This window comes from Salvia splendens, chromosome 6, assembly GCF_004379255.2.
Source record: "Salvia splendens isolate huo1 chromosome 6, SspV2, whole genome shotgun sequence".
NCBI classification, from domain to species: Eukaryota; Viridiplantae; Streptophyta; class Magnoliopsida; order Lamiales; family Lamiaceae; genus Salvia; species Salvia splendens.
In genome coordinates, this window is record NC_056037.1 from 14,685,444 (window position 1) to 14,706,004 (window position 20,561).

The 20,561-nt window shown below is 42.2% G+C and overlaps 2 protein-coding genes across 2 annotated transcripts; both read right to left on the reverse strand.

The window, feature by feature from the left end:
• Nucleotides 1–1,090: 1,090 nt before the first annotated feature.
• LOC121806300 (ATPase 8, plasma membrane-type-like) lies at nt 1,091–5,010 on the reverse strand. The gene is made up of 11 exons (XM_042206296.1): nt 4,817–5,010; nt 4,527–4,745; nt 4,136–4,273; nt 3,755–4,069; nt 3,244–3,690; nt 3,057–3,179; nt 2,868–2,972; nt 2,497–2,800; nt 1,670–2,358; nt 1,435–1,593; nt 1,091–1,363 (listed from the first exon to the last, which is right to left on the reverse strand). The coding sequence occupies exons 1-11, from the start codon at nt 4,847–4,849 to the stop codon at nt 1,283–1,285; spliced, it is 2,613 nt and encodes an 870-aa protein (XP_042062230.1). The 5' UTR covers nt 4,850–5,010; the 3' UTR covers nt 1,091–1,282.
• A 6,024-nt stretch (nt 5,011–11,034) lies between these two features.
• Nucleotides 11,035–19,982, reverse strand: LOC121808845 (class V chitinase CHIT5b-like). Its single transcript, XM_042209417.1, has 3 exons — nt 19,582–19,982; nt 11,259–11,965; nt 11,035–11,152 (listed from the first exon to the last, which is right to left on the reverse strand). The coding sequence occupies exons 1-3, from the start codon at nt 19,980–19,982 to the stop codon at nt 11,130–11,132; spliced, it is 1,131 nt and encodes a 376-aa protein (XP_042065351.1). The 3' UTR covers nt 11,035–11,129.
• Between the last annotated feature and the right edge of the window lie 579 nt (nt 19,983–20,561).

Consider the following 20,561-nt stretch of genomic DNA (forward strand, 5'->3'; position numbering starts at 1 on the left):
TGACGCATTTGTTCATAAGGATCCATTAGTTTGATTAAATTTGGGAGAAGGAAAATAGAGTTGATTTGAGATGAAAATTGGGGTGGAAATAGAGAGAAATAGATGTGTGTTTGTGATTGAAATGAGTATGAAATAGGAGTATTTATAGAGTAAATAAATAAATAATAATAAAAAAAACAAACGGCTATAAAATTAACGGTCTCATTACCGTTAATAAAAAAAATTTTTATTTTTTTTTTATTAAATTCGAAATTTTTTTTAAAAAAAATGAATTATTGCGTCATCGGGACGAAGCCCACTCGCGGGGCAGCGAGTGGGCTTCACGCGTCGAATGGGAGTCCGCCATGTCGCCTCGGCGCGTGGCGGAACGTTTCGTTCCGCGTTCCGGAGGAACGAAACGCGGCACGGCATGGGAACGGTGGCGGCACGGAATGGCGACGGAACGCACGCTGCAACGCGTGCCGCCGCGAAACCGTTCCTCCGGAACGGCATAGGAACGGCGACGGCACCGCGTTGCGGGTGCTCTTAGATCTAATCATTTCTAATTTTTGTTACAGACTTGTATATTCATTAGTTGATATCTCTTCACACAAAATGACATCTGATAAAAAGTGTAAACTCGTATATTCATTAGTTGATATCTCTTCACACAAAATGACATCGGATAAAAAATACTCCCCACGTCCCAACTAAGTTGATACAAAATTTTTGGGCATAAAGATTAAGAAATTGTGTTGAAAAGTAGGAGAGATGAATAAAGTAAGAAAGATAAAAAGAGAGTAAAATAGATGATGGAAAAATGTATGAGTGATTGTATATTTTGTTTTTAGTTAAAAAAAAGGAAATGATTCAACTGAGTTGGGACATTCCAAAAATGAATACGATTCAACTTATAAGTTGAGACGGAGGGAGTATAAACTTGGCGAGTCACAAAAATAAATAAAACCATAACAAATGTCACCATACATTTTATGGTAAAACAAATACTGTTATCAAATACTCATGCAAGAAGGAAATTCGGGACCTCTATAGATAAAAAGTATCAACGATCATGCCAAAACTTGTATGAAAGCTCATAGGATGGTGAAAACTTAAATACAAGCAAGTAGTTTGCGTAATACATATGTTCAAAAAAACTAAAATTTATAGTTACTAATTATTATTATTATCTACTCTTTGAGAATCACATTTTCCCTGAAAACATAAATTTTAATTTTTGTGAAAACTATGACTTTGTTACCATTTTCCATATTAAGTATCTATATATGTATTTGTGTGCTCATCAGAAGTCAGAGGCGGAGAGGCGGTCGGTTAGGGAGCATCGCGCGTCCTTGTCGCCATCACCGTACTTCTTCTTCGTTGTCTACATTAACAATAAAGAAAAGAAAAATCAATTCGACTTCACTCAAATTTTGTTAGGTTAGATTTTGATACCTTAACGTCTCCCAATGCAAATCGAATGATGAATTTGAGTATGTCAAGAGGGAAATAGGTGACAATGCTGTACACCCAAATCGCCCCGGCCCATCCCCATCCGATGCCTTTCATCCTCGCAAATTCCCAATTTGCATACACCGCCACCACCGTTGCTAACTGAAACTCAACAAATTTATTTTTATATATAAAAAAAAATCAATCCCCATTATATAAAATAATGTGACTAACTCACCAGTTGAGCTAGCACAAACGCGCTCATTAGCAAGATGCCCGGTCGTTCCACGAACGACCAGCTTCGTGACCTTGTCACGAAGATGAGGGCCTGACTGATGATGCTGACTTGCAAGTAGAGTGCGGCAGTGAGCTCATCCGTCGTCCCTCTGATCGACCTGACGCCGAAAACCTTCGAGAAGTAGTCGGTGTACGCTGCAAGGTAGAAGAAGACGACGGTCATGGCGGCCATGTAGGTGCCGAGGACGACGCCCGTGGCGAAGATCTCGTTGAGCTTCCACGAGTCGGGGAGTGGGGAAGGCTTGACTCTGTCTTTAGAGATGGTCATGATGGTGCCGTCGTTGAGGAGGGCGATGATGAGGACCATGAAGGGGGAGAAGTCGAATTTCCAGATGAGGGCGATGAGCATGAACCCGAGGACGATGCGGATTGTGATGGAGACGGCGTAGATGGTGTAGTTTTTCATCCTTTGGAAGATCGCGCGGCTTGTAAGCACGGCGCTCACGATCACGCTCAGCCCCGCCTCTGTTAGCACGATGTCCGACGCGCCACGGGCAGCGTCTGTTGCGTCTGCTACCGCAATGCCTATATCTGCCTTCTTCAGGGCCGGTGCGTCGTTCACGCCGTCTCCCGTCATGCCACATATGTGATTTCTCTCTTGCAACCTCTTCACAATTTCATATTTGTGCTCTACATAAGAGACATCAAGATGGTGTTAATTAATTAATATTCTAATTAAGTAAACGGAACCACCATTCAACTAACTCATTTCAAAACTCTGTGTCGAAGAGAGTATATGCTAATGCCATACATGATATTGAAAATTACCAGGAAAGACTCCAGCAAAGCCGTCGGCCTTCTCAATGAGCTCATCAACGGACATCGAGGACCCGTCTTCGCCGTGCCCGAGTAGAGAAGAAGATGGATACATGTTGGTGCCCATGCCAAGGCGACGACCCGTCTCCTTGCCAATGGCTAGCTGATCGCCGGTGATCATCTTCACACTCACGCCAAGTTGAATAGCTCTTCTGATCGTCTCCGCACTGTCGTGCCTTGGAGGGTCGAACAATGGTAGCAACCCTACAAACTCCCAGGCTCTACCCCTGCCTTCTTTCGTCTTCTCCGGCACACTCTGAGTATGCATCACTCAATTTAATTACTAATCTAATTAATTACAAATAAAGTGTAGTATAGCTTACTTGTCGTGCAACGCCAAGAGAGCGAAGACCGCGATTAGCAAAGTTTTCGATGATCATTTGAGCCTTGTACAACGCTTCTCCGTTCAATCCACATAGTTCAATAATCTATCAGAGCAAGTTGTAATATTATAAACACAAAACTCAAACAAAATATAAGTAGTACTAGTAAAGTTGAAGATATGTGTTTACTTGCTCAGGAGCACCTTTGCTGGAGCGGTGCCAGTTGCCATTAGAGTCGTAATAGGTGATGGCGGTCCGCTTCTCAACGGGATTGAAGGGAAAGAAATGCACCTCCGTAATGTCAGCCCTTGCCTAAAAATGATCTCATCAGGAGCTACAAGGCTACAACAATTGTGATTTCAAATTAGGTAATTACCTCTTTAGGATCTTTGAGCATGCTAACAATGCAAGCATCAATGGCGTCCTGATTCTCAACTCTAGACGCTCGAGCAGCGAGCAAGAGGAGGCCATCGCCGTCCAAGTCAGACGGAAAGATCTCAATTAGAGCTTTATCGACAGTGAGCTTGTTGAGAGTGAGAGTTCCGGTTTTGTCGCTGCAGAGCACGTCCATTCCGGCCATCTCCTCGATCGCGGTCATCCTCTTCGTGATGGCCCCCTGCTCAGACAGCCGGTGGGACCCGATCGCCATTGTCACCGACAAAACAGTTGGCATGGCGATCGGAATCCCACCGATCAACAACACCAACAGATTGTCGATTCCCTGCCTGTACGCCCTCTTTTGAATAGGGTACATCACTATGATCTCGATCAGCATTCCCAAACCAATCGAGCAGATGCAGAAGTTGCCGATCGAAGTCAACACCTAATCAACAAACACAAAGTAGAGCTGTCGAATTGGGTAAAAAATTCATTGATTTTTCATTTACCTGCTGGAAATGTCCGACATTGTTGGTGCTATCGACGAGATGCGCAGCCTTTCCGAAGAAGGAGTTGATGCCGGTGGCAATAACTACGGCCTCGAGTTCGCCTTGCTTGCAGGTGGAGCCAGAGTAGACCTGATCGCCGGGGTTCTTTGTCACGGGTAGGGACTCGCCGGTGAGAGCTGACTGATCAATCTTTAGAGGGTCACCTTCCAAGAGACGAGCGTCGGCCGGGATGATATCGCCGAGCTTGACGCTGATCATGTCTCCGGGAACTAGAATGGATGCCTCTTCCTCACTCCATTTTCCATCTCTTAATACCTTTTTTTTTCAATCATCATCATATGCATATTGTTATATCAGGAAGATTTAATGAACAAAATGTACCTTGGTTTTGGGAGCAAGGCCGGCCATGAGGGCAGCTGCAGCGTTTCCGGCACTGTTTTCTTCGATGAAACTAATCGTGGAGTTGATAATTAGCAGGACCGTGATGCCAACGAAATCCGGCCAGTCGGGAGGTTTGCCCTTATAAATCAATCAAATAACATTCATTGTTTAAAAAACGAGTGCGAGCAACAACACTCCTTGCTGTGCATTCAGCCACAACACGGGATCCAAATCCTTTAAACACATGTGATGTGACAACAACAATAGGGTTTCATCTTCTATGATAACATGAACATAACATAAAATGAATTGAGAAAATGTCATATTTTTTTGTGAAATAGTGAGGAATGTGCAAGAATGACACAATAAGAAAAGGGATAATTAATAATACCCCTCCATTTGCCAATATAATGGCCATTATAGCAGCACACTCCATAACCCATGAAAGAGGATTCCACATGAATCCCAAAAACTTGAAAAGTTTGCTTTCATTCTTCTCCTCAAGTTTATTGGCGCCAAAAGTTTCAAGCCTCTTTGCAGCTTCTGCAGACGTCAAACCCTCCCTCGAACATTTCAGGTGCGTGAAAACTTCCTCAATGGGGATTTTCACCTGTTTTTTGAGGTTATGAGTAAAGATTTTTTTTTTTAAATATATCTATATATATGTGTGGAGGTACTTACAAGGTCGACATCTTGAATATTGATGGCGCCCATGGATATTAATTTGAAGGAAACGAGGAGAGGTCGGTTGGGGAAGAAAGATCAAGAGCATTCAATACTCTTCTCTCTAATCTTCCCTGCAAAAACGAAGGTTGTTTTCACACGAAAGGATTAATGATATATGTCTGTGCCTCCCATGCAAAAATATAACCTCAAAAAAGAGGAGATGAGAGGGAGACTCTAGCTTGGTCTTAGTTGCCACATCTTCTTTTTATATATGCCTAATTTCAGCTGTTGCTTCAACTCTCTATATTGCCGCTCCTTTCATTTTCTTTTTTTGGTAAAACCATTGTGTCAACACACCAACAACTCAACCATTTTCACCTCTACTTTTAATAAACAACTTTTAAATTAAATATGTATCTACGAAAAATTAACAAATACTAACATATGTATAATCAAATACTATAATATCTTAAATACGTAGAAATAACTAAAAAAATCCATCATAATCTTATAACCTAGTCATATTTCCCACCCACGTAAATGTGAGAGTGACAGATCAATCTTTGTGCTATATATGTTGTATATTGTAGTTTTTGACAATAACGTTTTATAGGTTCACTAAAGAATTTGCTAAAATGTAAACAACAAAACAAATTGTTACAATCCACTTTTAGCCAAGACAAAAAGAAGTAATTTTATGCATTATAACAGTATTTGTTTATGCATTTATAAGATATTTATCAAACATTTAAATGTATGATAAACAAACATGTCCAAGCATAGTAAACTGATTTTTAACGACGTTCACAATAGGTAACACAATCAGTTCTTTGTTGAAGTAAAACTGTATTTCACAACTAGGCTTGACTACCTAATTATGAAAGGTTGCAGTGACAGTCTACAAGTTTCCTTATCCTAGAAAACTAACGATGTTGGTGTGATATAGCACTGAATGGATCTTACAGGAAGATAAGTTTTTCTTGGCTATTTACTGAAAGACGAGATCTCAGTGATCGTGTTTCTCAATCGTTATTGGCATAACACATTTAACATACGATATTGGTGCTTTCACTGCCTTGATATATCTAACGGTGTGAGTCTTTCGTTACCCGGTAATCCTGCTATGTTGGATGGTGATAATTAATGTCTAGCGATGCTAGTATTGTTATTGCAATAAGTAACATGCTAGGAGATTCTAGTTTGATAATATCCTCAAAATGTGTTCGGAAAAATGTTGAACTTATTTCCATGAATAATAAATTAAGTAATAAACTAGAACACTGTTGGAAAATTAAAAAGGAAATAAAAAATGGCAGACTTTGATTAATTAATGGATAATTAAATATTTAACAAGGGAAATAATAAATGAAAGAAGAAAATCTGGATTACTCGTAATTTGGAATTAGACGTGCAGTCAATATTAATTTACTGTAGTGGCTGATAAATAGTGTTATGTTTGAACTTGAATTATATCATAGTTCAATTTAATTAGTAAAAGTCAAACAGGCTTGACCCAACTTCAACCTCTTTGGATCTCTAATCTAACCTATAATAACTCTATATAAAGGAGACTAGACATGCTATAAAGGACTTAACCTCTCATAATTTTTGTGCACCCCTCCTAGGACTGTTCGAATATTTTAGTTTCTCCTATAACCGAAGTTCAGTCTTGTTTCTGGTGTAGTCCTTTTCGAGGTTGATAAACTATGTCCACCCAAAAATCATAACCAAAGTTCGAAAAACAGATTAGAAGATTCGTGGTTGAGTACGAAAAACTTTAAGCCATCAACAACCATGTCTCTTATCCATCTCTTAACTACACTATTCAGGGACATCACACCACTTTTTGCTTCATCTTTTAATCAAGAGACATCACCTACAACCTTTCATCTCTTAACATTCTCTTCTCTTAACTATTCATGGATCTCACTATTTAATTTCTTAATTAAAAATTACAACTATTAAAAAATAGTTCATTATAATATACTTAATTAAGTATACCAAAAATTAAAAATTCAAAAAATTAAAAATTTCATAATTAATATAATTAAAATCCTAGAAATTAAATTAATACATAATTTAATCCCAGAAATTAAAAAATTACATTATTAATATCCTAAAAAACTATTCTGTTGGCGACTATGGAGGTTGTTGTGGCGGCATAAACGAATGTCATCATCGAGGGAGTCTTATTTGAGCCTTGAGAAGTTAAATTCCCTTGTAATATGCTCCTAATTGGAGCGACGTCATATATGCGGCATCGACGATTGTAGTGCTGAAGAATAGGGACATTGAACTTGCGGATAGCCCCCTTGACTGGGGCAATGTGGCTTGGTCGGCCTTGTCCCCTGCCTCTTGCTCTAAACCGCCTTCACCCCAATCAGACGATGACCCAAACTCGCACTGGAGCTCGAACCCCTGCATCGGCTACCCCAAACTAGCTAGCGACCTCCTCGTCGCCACCACCACCACTGCCGTTGCCGCGACTTGATGAGTATTAGCCACCCATCGCGTGCTTCGTCTGTTTCGATCTCGAGCCGTGCTGGACTGGATACCACCCACCCACCCACCCATCGATATACCAAACAATATTCCAAGTATTGACATACTTGAAGGGCCTCTGGATGTCTTATTATTTATTTAAATGATGACACCACAGTGCACCACGTGGGGGGAGGGGGACGCTGGCTTGCGAGCCTTCTCCCCCAATGAGCATCTCCAAAACCCGATCCACCCGCAACACAAGTTCGCCGCTGGGCCGAGCTGCGGTCGAACAGCGTTGCGGATGCCCTAAGAAGCAACATGTTAGGATTGGTATACTGAAAAATATATTTTGAGCGTGTTGCACGGTTAGAATTGTTTGTATACAATAAACTCTACAATCCACTTATAACCAAAGGCGAGAAGAAGTAATTTTATCACATTGGTGTTTGCTTGTGCATTTATAAGATGTTTCTCAAACATTTAAATGTATAAGAAGCAAACAAGTCTAATACTTTTACATAGACTGGTCGTGAACGACGTTCACAAAAGGTGACGCAGTCGGTCATTTGTAGAAGAGAAATAGAATTTCAAAACCTAGATAGGCTTTGGCTACCTATCGTGAAAGGTAGCAGTGTCAGTCTGCATGTTTCCTTACCTTAGGAAATAAACGACACTGGTGTGGTATAGCACTGAAGGATCTAACAGTTGAGATAAGTCTTTCTTGCTATTTACTGAAAGACGAGGTCTCGGTGATTGTTATTTCTTAATCATTGTTGACATAACATTGAGCATACGATATTGATTATGCATTACTTTGATTTATCAAATGGTGCAGATTTTCCGCAATCCAAGAATCCAGATATCTTGGGTAGTGGTGATCAATATCTAGAGGTGCTAGTATTGTTATTGCAATGAATCGTGTGCTGGGTGAGTCCAGTTTGATAATATCCTCAAGAGGTGTTCGAAAAATATTTTATTATTTAGAAACTCGGCCGATTGGAATTTATTCCAGAGTAATAAATAAAGATTTTAAACTAGACAACTATTGGAAAAAGACATTAATTAATTAAAGTCAAATAGCAGACTTAAATTAATTAATGAATATTTATATCTTAAACACGGGAAATAATAAATTAAAGAGGTAAAGCCCGGATTACTCATAATTTGGGATTGGACGGGCAGTCTATATTATTATACTATAATGGATGATAATAATATTCTATTGGACTTGTATTTAATTGAGACTCAATTTAATTAGTAAAAGTGCAACAGGTTTGGCCCAAGTCCAACCTCCATGTATCCCTAATCTGGCCCATCATAACTCTATATAAAAGGAGATTAGACAAGAGATTAATAGAAATTTAATTATTAATATTCGTGCTCCCCCTCTTGGAGTGGATGAAAAATCAGTTAACAGAACTGATATTCGGTCTTCTTTCTAATCAAGTCCTTTTCGATTTTGACAAGCTTTGCCCACCCAAAGGTCATTATCTGAGTTCGGGATACAGATTAGAAGGTTCGTGGTTGAGTACGAAGAACATCACGTGGAGATGGCGCAAGCAATCGTCGATTCTCTGATAATCAGATCGATAATTCTAAATCGTAGGAATTCATGAATTAGGGTTTAAATTCCTTAAGCATGGATTAATGTTCATTCTTGTATGAAATATTTTGTTTAACATGTGATTTGTTAATCCCTGTTAAATAGATCTGTATGCATGATTTATTTGTTTATGCATGACTTTCGCTGTGCAAGAGGCACCAAACCCCAGCACAGCACACTGTCACATTACCAACCTGCGAGGCTGAATATGTAGTTGTCACCTTCAGTGGTTTCCATGCAGTTTGGTTCAGAAAATTATTAACGGAGCTCTGGTGACCACAAAATGATCCAACAACTATTTGTATGGATAACAAGTCGACGATTGCGCTATCCAAAAATCCAGTGTTTCACAACTGAAGCAAGCACATCGACACTCACTGCCACTACACCAAGCATGTAATAAAATTCTCTAGATCTAAGTATTATGAATATCTACATACTACCTCCGTCCCACATTAAGTGTTACATTAAGCGTGGACACGAATTTTAAGAAATGTAAAGAAAAGTGAGTTGAATAAATTAGTGTACTATGAGTCCCACTTATATATATTAGTTTTATAATAAAATGTGAGTAGAATTGGTTGGTGGAATGTGGGGTCTACTTACCATTTATGTTAAAAGTGAAATGTGACTCATATTGTGGGATGGACTGAACTGAAAAAATGTGACATTTAATATGGGATGGAGGTAGTAATTTTTTAGTAGAATAGCTAGATATAGAATTATCCAGTCTAAATCTAGATTTTGATAGAGAAAAATCCATATATAAAAAACATAAAAGAATATAGTAAATAATTCTAGTAAGGAATGTCTATAAATATAAGTGAGTTGTATCATTTTGTACAAATTGAGAAGTTTTAAAAATAAAATGTTTCTTAGTTTGTCCACATAACTATCTTCTAAATCATTTCCACCAATTATCCTTTCAAATATTTCCTTTTAACTATATTACTCCTCCAATATACTCCCCCGTCCCAATAAATATAAAATATTTTGGTTTTACTTAGAGAGTTTTATGCAGTGTTGTTTTGTGAATTAATGAAAAGAAAGTAAAGTAAGAGAGGAAAAATAGAAATAGTGTTATTTCTATTTTGAGAAACGTTTCATTTTTAATGGGACAACTAAAAAAAGAAAAGTTTAATTTCTAATAGGAGAGTGAGAGTATTTTTTAAGAAAATTTCTAAAGAACAATAATAGAAAGAGTTACAATTTCAACCGGATCCCACTAGAACTTCAATGTGATGGGACTGCATGCGGGTCCCACCAGAAATTTGAAAAAGTTGGATTCACTCCATTCCTTTCTATCCAAAAACATCATGATCAATTCTGGCCAGCCTGATTGACGCCATTTAAAATCTTGCATCAAATTATAATTACGAATATTTCAAAATGCAAAGAATTAATCTTATTACAATTCTCACATTATTACCAACAATTAACTCCCAAGTGATGTCCCAAGTGATTTGAAATTCAAAAGAGAGATTCAGAGGAGATTGTAGGTTTGAGCAATAGTAAAATTTAATTTGATGATTGATTATAAACTCCGTTGAAAATCAGAAGACTAAACTCAACTCTGAAATGGTAAGAAAGTCGGTTGTAGTGAGCAACGATCAAATTTAATTTCACGCTTCTATACCCCTTCGTATTCTATGAATTTACGTATTGAGTGTTCAAAAAGATTCGCCAATAAAATTGATTAAATTTAATCATCCAATAGTTTATCAATTTTCCATATTTCCTAAATTCTTTTTGTGATATACTAGACTATATATTTTTTCATATCTGGTGTTTCGAGAGGCTGTCTCATAATAAGAGTCATATTTTACTTTTACCATAAATAGTAAGTAATTTATATAAGTGAGACTCTTCTGCTATTCCATTCACATTTTATTATAAAATTAATTTATATAAGTGAGACATTTCTTCTATTAATTTATTCAACTCAATTTTCTTTATATTTCTTAAAACTCGTGCTATAAGTAAATAGGACTTCCTATTGTGGGACAGATGAAGTGCAAAGAACCTATAAAATTTGTAAGTCATCAATATATATAAACACTAGTTTTCAACTGTAAGTCATCAATATATATAAACACTAGTTTTCAACTGAATAGAAACAAGAATAAATATTAAAATGCGAAGAAAATCTAGGAAATAACTCTGAGTGATATAATCGATCTTATGAAACAAAATACAATCAACTTCATTCCAAAACCATCACTATGCATTTCAACTTTGATTTCAAAGATGCCACAGTTTTGAAGCTGCAAAACACAACATAGCAAGAAAAAGTTAGTTCAATCTTAAGTAACTTTGAATCAATGAAAAAGAAAGATTGGTTACATAATGGCTATAGGAGTTTAGAATTACCTGTTTTGGAAATGGTAGACTTGTAATCACCATTAATAGCCCAAAAGAAGTAGCCACGCAGACCAAGTGCTCTAGCATAAGCAATTTTGGCAGCCACAGTCTTCTTATCATCGTACCCCACCCAATAATCACCTAACACGGAGTACACCGACACAGTGGCCACGTCATACAAGACCTTCGCCTTGTTGGCCTTATTAAACTCCACCACCTCAGCATAAGTCAGCACACCCGTCCCGTTCCAGCCCGGCCCCACGTCGATCGCGGCCGCGCCCACACCGTGGACCCCACGGTCCCTGAGCTTCCACGTCCTCCCATAAAGGGGCAGCCCCATGACCAGCTTGCTGCGAGGCACCCCGGCCCGGATCCACGACCCGAGCCCGTAGCTCGTGCTCAGGTTGCTGCTCGGGTCGAACAGGGCCGCCTGCGCGCCGGTGACGGACTTGTTCCACACGCCGTGGTAGTCGTAGTTCATGACGTTGATCAAGTCAAGATTCCTGCTCACCGAGGCCGCCGGGTACGCCCGCGACACGCCAACGAGAAACGTATCCGCGGAGTAGTACACCGCGGCCGTGAGGAGGAGCTGCGGCCGCCCTGTGGCGGCAGCCTCCTTTTGCACGTCCGCGCGCCACTCATCCAGAAGGTATCCGAAATTTTCCATATCCGTGGGAGTTTCAGGAAATTCCCAATCCAAATCTATTCCATCAAATCTGTTCAAAAACCACCCTGAATTTTAGGGCTAATCTATATATTTAAATGTTAATACATTTAAATTATGAAGTTTTGTCAATCCGTCTCATCAATTTTAAAATTAGAATTTTTAAATCATAAAGATCAATTTTATTTCAATCATCCCTTTTATATACTCCCTTTCCTTCTTCCCATAAATTCCAGAGGGCATGGATTTTAAGAAATATAATGAAAAGTTAGTTGAAATCGTTAGTGGAATATGAGGTTCTAATTAATTTTATAATAATATTTTAGTGAGAATGAGTTAGTGTAATATGAGAGAATGAGTTAGGGAATATGAGATCTACTGTCAAAATGGTAAAATGTAAAATGTGAAAATTATGTGGAACGGAAGGAGTATCAATTGATGATTTTAAAAATAATTTAATATTTCAAGCTTAATGATGGTTGGGCGAATTTTTGATAGTAGTAAATGCAGGTAATGAATATAGATCACGACACAAGGAATTACGTGGTTCGATTTACTGAGGTAAATCTACGTCCACGGGAAGAAAGGAGGGCAAGATTGTATTGCTTGATCTGGTTTTCCAGCTTACAAATACAGACTTGCTATATGATCTTTTATGTCTAGAGCGCCTCCTCTATCTGATCTAAGTTCTATTTATACATTGAACTAAGATCGTGGCTTGCATCACCACTAACTAGGTCGTGGCTTGCATCACCACTAACTAGGTAGTGGATGTCGTGGAGGTCATGAGATCCTGCATGGGTCCACTATCTCTTTGTTTGGTCCGCTATCCTGCATGAGTTGACACCACTAAATAGATCGTGTAGTGGAGGTCGTGGAGGTTCTGCATGAGTCCACTATCTCCCAGTTCGGTCGAATACTGAGACCGAACTTCTGAACTATTGCCGAGCAGCTTTTGCCGATCTGAGAGTAGAGTTTGATTGGTCGGCTTTTACCGAGCTGTAGGCTGGGGCCGAACTCTTTGGTAATGCCGAACTGATTGGTTGGCTTTTACCGAGCTGTAGGCTGGGGCCGAACTCTTTGGTAATGCCGAACTGATACTCTTCCTTGGGCTTTGGGCTGATGGGCCGTCACTGCTATTGGGCTTGTTTAGTACGTACCCCATCACTACCCCCCCCGAAAAGCGAAGTGAATCACTTCGGCGAAGCGAGTCACTTCGGCATTCTGGATAAAGGTACGGGGGAGGCTGACGTCAGGGGACGTGCCTTGCGCGTGACTGCATTAAATGCGACAGTAAAATCCGGCCGTTGAATCCTGAAAAGGTGGGATTCGAAACGGTGCGATGATTTTGAAATCTTCTCCGAATCTGATAAATACGTCCTTTCTTCATCAGTTGAACACTTTTGCTATTGCTTCTTCTGCAATCTCTCTCTTTTGCGTAAAAATTTCCTTCCGCTTTCGAGAATTTCTTCAGACTTTCAAAGAGTAAGAACCATGTCTTCTTCTTCTTCTGAGTCAGGTAGCGGTAGGAAAGGGGATAAGGGGTCTTCTAGCCGGAAAGAATCCGGGGAGAAGACCGTAGAGTATTTTCACAGCATCTTGAGTAAGGATACTGTGATATCCTTACACGAAAAATATTTTTTTCCTGGGGGGAAGGTTGCGATTCCCGACGACCTTCATAGGGCTGACTCGCCGCCGGAGGGTTACGCCACCGTTTATGAAGCCTGCTTGGAATGCGGGCTTCGTTTCCCTCTTCCCCCTGCCTTTGTAGAGCTGCTAGATTTTTTTCAACTCCCTTTAGGTCAGGTGACTCCGAACTCTTGGAGGCACTTATCGGCCTTTGCTGCCGAACTGCGTAGGCTAGATAAGGATCTGTCTCTGAGGGCAATCCTTAATTTCTTCCAGTTTAAGAGGAAGGGATCTTGGTTTTACTTGATCCCTTTACAGCCTTTTAGGGCCTTCTGCAAAACCAAGTGGCCAAAGTGGCAACATCGTTTCTTTTTTTATAATAGGACAGCGGCTCCAGGCTTTCCCTGGAGAGGGCCGAAGTCCGTGATTCCTCATCCTCGGTTAGAACCGTTGGACGAGCTCGAGGGCGAGCTCAATAAGATTCCTATGATTAGGAAGCAGTACCTGGAGTCTGAGCTCGTCAAGGGCGACTTCGTGTTCGACTCCTCGTCTTCGGACGAAGAGGCTGAGGGTGAGGATTTCTTTTTTATGCATTACTGCCTTGACGACGAAAACTAACCTTGTTTTCTTGCTTTTTGGCAGTGAACTTGCTAAACAAGTTCGGTCGCAAATCCTCCGAATCTAAGGAACCGGAGAGGCCGAAAACCAGCAGCTCGGCGTCTGATGCCGAGAAGAATCCGAAGAGGCAAAAGACCTCTTCGGATCCAAAGAAGCCGGAGTCGACTTCGGCAAGTAGGAAGGGGAAGACCCAGAAGCCCCCAAGAGCGCCGGAGAAAGACGTGGTCTTGGCGCCTCCTTCGGAACATATCTGTGAGCCCTTTTTATGGCCCACGGACTTCGCCGAGGTGAATTCTCTTCTTGATTTTCTGGCCTTGCTTTTTTTCCTGTATTTTTTGTGGCCCCTCGGTTGACTTTTTCCTTTTTCCATTTTCAGAGGAACGATATGCTCTCCAAGCTCGTCGCCGTTGAACTCTCCAAAGCGTCCAACGATTATGCTGAGATGCAGAGGAAGTTGGCGGCTGCTCGTCACCAGGCCGAACAGGCTAAGGCAGACTTTGAGAAGGCCAGAGCTGCTAGGATCTCGGCCCAGGATGAAGCCCAGTTTGCCAAAAACCAGCTCGTCATACAGCGAGAGCAGACGAAACGGAGGGATGCTGCCGCCGTGGTTGCCCAAGGGGAGGTTCTCCGTGCTTTCGCGGAGAAACTCTTTCTGAGCAATCAATTTTCGGCCTTTGTCGGTGATCTGCTGAAACTGATGACCGATAATGCCGAGCAGGGGCCCGAAGTCGTCCTGCCGCTGTACGGTCGAGAGATAGCAGCTCGTCTCCAGAGTCTGCCGCTCCTTGAGGAGCTTGCTTCGTCCTCGGTCCTGCTTTCTGCTGACCGAGTTCGTAGTTGCCGAGCTGACCGGGACGAGAATATGGAGGCTATCTTTGCCTCCTTAGGTCCAGTTTCACCCGCTCCAATTTTCCACGGAGAGGGTGAGACCGAGCAGCTTGATCAGCAGACCGGAGACAGGCAGGCCGAGCAAGAGGTGCTGCTGATCGGTGATGGGGGCACCGAGCAGGCTGGGGGGAGCAGGGAGGCCGAGGCTGAAGCTGAGGCAGACAAGGAGAAGGAAGCTGAACTTCACCGAGGAGCCGGAGACGAAGCTGGCGGAGTATGATTTCGTCTCCCTTCTCTTAGTTTAGTTTCTTCCTTCTTGTAAAATGGCCTTGAAGCCCTCGTGTAAAAAATTTTTTCTTATGAATGAAAAAATTCTTCTTTCTGCACTTGTGTCTTCGTATAGCTTTTCGTACTCTCTTTTACTCCTGTTGTGGTTTACTACCTGCTCAGCAAACTGAAATGCCGAACTGACATAGGCTGCTTTGTATTCTTAACTCTTAAGGAGCTGGAGGTACTTCACTGGAAGCAGCTGTACTCTTCCGCTTTAGACGAAGCTGAGAAAAAAGCCATAGCTGACCAGATGAAGAATGACGAACTCTTGGCTTGTTTAGTGAAGCTGGAGGCCGACAATAAGGACTTAGAGTCCGAAAAGAAAGATCTGGAGGCCGAGCTGAACACTGCCGTCGCTGAGAGGACTGCGTATGAGGATTTCATCTGCAGGCGCGGGGGAATGACCATCTCTGAAGTTCAGGAACGAGTTGACGAACTGTGGGAGGAATATCACGTACTCCGGAGGAACAATGCGCTGGAGAGCTCGGCTTGCCAACAAGTCGTGACATCATTGCGGCGCTGGGCTTCTCGGTACGACATCATTCTTTCCCGGCGTCCCTCAATCGAGAGATTCCTTAGGCATTTCCCGCCAACAGATGGTCGCACTCCAGCTCAAACCCCTGATTCACTTGCTCAAAACCCTACTCCAAGTCAGCAACGAACTCAGGAACAGCCGGAAACGTCAAGACGAGAACGGACTCAGGAGCAACCGGAAACGTCAAGACAAGGACGGACTGAAGTTCGTAGAGGAGCTGTGATTATGAGTGAGCAAGATCAACAAATGCTTCGTGAAGAGACTCTTCGCCGCCGAGGTGCCAGAGCTTCCCGGGCTCAGGGAAGAGGCGGTAGGTCGATTAGAGCATCTCGTCGACCTGCTTATTCTTCAGCTGCCCGGAATGACCGAACTCGGCTTCACGAGGATTTTGTGAATAGATGGCTCAACTTTAGCAACCAGGGACAGTAGAATAGTCCTTTGTAATGGCGTAACGCCTTCTCGTAGGGCAGCGGAGTTGTATGCCGAACAAGATTTAATAAATGAAATCTTCATTTCGCTTCTATCACTGCGTATTTACAGCTTAGCGAAAAAATTTCATCGTGCTCGTCCTCGGTCTTATGAAGTAAACTTCTTTGACCGGACTCGTCCTCGGTCTTATGAAGTAAGCTTCTTTGACCGGACTCGTCTTTGGTCTTATGAAGTAAACTTCTTTGACCGGACTTGGTCCTCGGTCTTATGAAATAAACTTCTTTGACCGGACTCGTCTTTGGTCTTATGAAGTAAACTTCTTTGACCGGACTCGTCTTTGGTCTTATGAAGTAAATTTCTTTGACCGGACTAAGCTTGTGTCCTAATTTGGGGATCGGACTTTCCCTTGTCCTAATTCGGCGAGTTTTATCGCGTGGATCGGACTTTCCCTTGTCCTAATTCGGCGAGTTTTATCGCGTGGATCGGACTTTCCCTTTGTTGCAGTTCGTTTCAGACGAACTGCTTGTTTCTTAAGCTGAATTGTGGTCTTGTATCCTCCTTAGAAGCTTGGACTCACAATCGTTGGCTTATACATGTTCTAAAAAGGGGATCAGCCTTCGAAGAACAAGATACCTCAGTAACATTTGTAAGAGACGACACGCACATAGACAAAACGCACATAGACAAACATGAAAAACAAGTAAAAAACAAAGAAAGCACATACCCCTAGGACCGAACTAGACACAAGACTGACTGACCGGACTGTCTCTTACAAATGGAACTTCTTGAGGTTGGAAATGTACCATGTTCGGGGTGCTTGTTCTCCTGACATGTGAGTCAATTTATAAGACCCTTTGCCGAGGACTTCTGACACCCGATATGGACCTTCCCATGTGGGTTCGAGTTTGCCCAGCTTTTCTGCTCGGCTTACTTCGTTGTTTCTCAAGACGAGATCTCCCACTTGAAATTGCAGCTTTTTCACCCTTTGGTTATAATACCGGGCTACTTGCTCCTTGTACTTGGCTGCTTTTATGCAGGCCAATTCTCTTCTTTCTTCGGCCAGATCTAGTTCGGCTCTCAGTCCGTCATCATTCATTTCTGAGGAGAAATTTAGAGTTCGGGGACTGGGTACGCCGATCTCAACCGGAATCACGGCTTCAGTGCCGTACACCATCGAGTTCGGCTCCGGTGTGACTTCGGTCATTTCGCCTGCCTCTGACTCCGGCTGCTGTGATTGCTATGCTTGATGGTGCCGATCTGATTGCTCGGCACTTTTAAGCGCAATCTGCAAACACTCGCTCTTTTTTGATCACCTCGGATGACCGCTATCCCTCCTTTAGTGGGGAAGGAGTTCGGTGAGGAAGCCTCTGATCGCCAAAAGGAGTTCGGCGAGGATGTCCCTGATCGCCATGATCGGGCTTCCTCCTGTCTCCTCGGGATGAGCTGTCTAAAGACCGTTTGCGACGGTCTGCCTCATCGGCACGGGAGAACTGGTCCGCAATGTCCCACATCTCTTGAGCTGTTTGCGGACTGCATTCCACGAGCTTTCTGTAGAGAGCTCCGGGTAGGATTCCATTTTGGAATGCCGAAATGACAAGTAGATCATTGAGATTATCTACTTGTAGGCATTCCTTGTGGAATCTCGTCATAAAGTCGCTGATCTTTTCGTCGCGACCTTGACGTATAGAAAGCAGCTGAGCCGAAGTGATTCGGGCTTCTGCTTTATGAAAGAACCTCCTGTGGAAAGCATCCATTAGATCTCGGTAAGATCTAATGCTGCCTTGGGGGAGGCTATCGAACCACCTTCTTGCGTTCCCGATAAGCAGCTCGGGAAACAGCTTGCACATATGGACCTCATTGAGACCCTGGTTCGCCATGTTGTACTGATAGCGTCCCAGGAAGTCATGAGGATTCACTAACCCGTCATAAGTCATCGACGGAGTTCGGTAGTTCTGTGGCAAGGGAGTTCGGGTGATATCGTCCGAGAACGGAGTCTTCAATGCTCCGTACATGGCGAACCCGACATCTCTTCGGTATGGAGGAGATGGAGTTCTCCTGTGATTCCGGTACCGAGGAGGAACAGGAACATGTCGGGGTTGAGGATTCTTCTTCCTGGAAGACACGGCACTACTGCGGTAGTGACTTTCATGTCTGGATGAGGAGGGAGAATCCACCGTTTTCGTCTCAGGCTTTTGGCCTGTTTGCAGGAATGTTAAGAATTCATCCTGCTTCTCGGCCAAAAACAACTTGACAGCCTCGTTCAAATCGGGCTGCTGGGAAGACTCGGTGCGATGAGTCTTTGAGCGGCTTGTTCCTTCTCCGTGAGAACTGGAAGTAGATTTCTCCCGAGGCTGTTTTCCAGATCTGCGGGCTGGACTAGCTTCCTCATGGTTATCACGGACGGAAGCACGGGTATTATGTGATCTGGTATGCATTTTTTTGGTGGAAGAGGATCAAAAACTCGCTTTATCACAAATTTGGTTCTCTGTTTCCCACAGACGGCGCCAGTGATGGTTGGGCGAATTTTTGATAGTAGTAAATGCAGGTAATGAATATAGATCACGACACAAGGAATTACGTGGTTCGATTTACTGAGGTAAATCTACGTCCACGGGAAGAAAGGAGGGCAAGATTGTATTGCTTGATCTGGTTTTCCAGCTTACAAATACAGACTTGCTATATGATCTTTTATGTCTAGAGCGCCTCCTCTATCTGATCTAAGTTCTATTTATACATTGAACTAAGATCGTGGCTTGCATCACCACTAACTAGGTCGTGGCTTGCATCACCACTAACTAGGTAGTGGATGTCGTGGAGGTCATGAGATCCTGCATGGGTCCACTATCTCTTTGTTTGGTCCGCTATCCTGCATGAGTTGACACCACTAAATAGATCGTGTAGTGGAGGTCGTGGAGGTTCTGCATGAGTCCACTATCTCCCAGTTCGGTCGAATACTGAGACCGAACTTCTGAACTATTGCCGAGCAGCTTTTGCCGATCTGAGAGTAGAGTTTGATTGGTCGGCTTTTACCGAGCTGTAGGCTGGGGCCGAACTCTTTGGTAATGCCGAACTGATTGGTTGGCTTTTACCGAGCTGTAGGCTGGGGCCGAACTCTTTGGTAATGCCGAACTGATACTCTTCCTTGGGCTTTGGGCTGATGGGCCGTCACTGCTATTGGGCTTGTTTAGTACGTACCCCATCACTTAATAATATATAGAAATATGACCAAACTAAACTTCATGATTTAAAGGCAATATAACCGAAGTTAAACAAAAGTAATTAAAGATGAGATAAGAAACCCGAATTTTCTGGCGACATGTATGCTGGAGTGGATAAAAGCTGCGCGTGAGGAAGAGGTGGAGGCGAGACGGGAGAAGAGGGCGGTGCCCTCAGCAGCGCCGCCGACAGAGAAGAGTGTGGTGAGGGGAGGGTTGGCTGCATGGATGGTGGAGGTGAAGTTGAGAAGCAGTGGAGCTTGGGTTTGGTGTATTTGGAATTGGAAGGTGTCGAAGTGTGGAGTGAGAAAAGCATAGAAGATGTGAGTGTAAAGCTTGGTTTTGAGGGAGGAGGGGTCCACGTTAGACCATTCAGGGTAATACACCCCTTTGACGGGAATGCACGAAGGCGATGAGCCTGCGAGAGTCGTCAACAATGCTGCGCACACGCACGCTACCGTGATCCTTTTCCGGGCTTCTGCCATGTTTAGGACTTGGTTATGAGTGCTATGTCTATGGCTATGTGTTTATATGAGAAAGAGAGAGGAGTTGTTTACAATATGTGATTATTTTTACGGATAGATGCATTTGTAAGTTTCGGTTAGTTTTTTGTGAAGGACCAATTTTAAAATATGCATCACCAAGGTTGAATATTTCTTTCACCAGCCGTCCCTATTGTTTATAGATCAATTGGGATTTGGGATATTTTTAAGCCGCATGGAAATTTCTAAAGTATACTCAAACTTTTGACTTATTTGTTGGAATTGAAGAATCTTACATACGTACATATATATAGTTGCTGCAATTCGATATAATCTATTTGGATAGACAAAATTACTAACACATCCTTCAATATAAATAGATGTCTATATAAGCTTTTAGTTGTTCCATTGATTTGGATTTGAGTGCATATTCTTTTCTTTTGGAATAGAAGGAATATGTCTTTTAGACTCTAACGAATCAACATCATTATTTCATTTTGGTTATAAGTAAGCCCCTTATAGAACACGGGTCAGTTAATCAAATCAAGGGCTAGTATTAATACATGTAATTTTCTAATTTAA

Bases quoted from the DNA above. Each gene is read 5' to 3' on its own strand.
- LOC121806300 (XM_042206296.1), bottom strand. From the start codon at position 4,849: ATGGGCGCCATCAATATTCAAGATGTCGACCTT. The intron at 2,801-2,867 runs GTAAGCTATACT...ATGCATACTCAG, and splicing joins CTCTTGGCGTTGCACGACAA to AGTGTGCCGGAGAAGACGAA. The intron at 2,359-2,496 runs GTAATTTTCAAT...TCTCTTATGTAG, and splicing joins CTTTGCTGGAGTCTTTCCTG to AGCACAAATATGAAATTGTG.
- LOC121808845 (XM_042209417.1), bottom strand. From the start codon at position 19,982: ATGGCAGAAGCCCGGAAAAGGATCACGGTAGCGTGCGTGTGCGCAGCA. The intron at 11,966-19,581 runs GTTTCTTATCTC...GTTTTTGAACAG, and splicing joins CATGTCGCCAGAAAATTCGG to ATTTGATGGAATAGATTTGG. The intron at 11,153-11,258 runs GTAATTCTAAAC...TGTGTTTTGCAG, and splicing joins GTCTACCATTTCCAAAACAG to CTTCAAAACTGTGGCATCTT.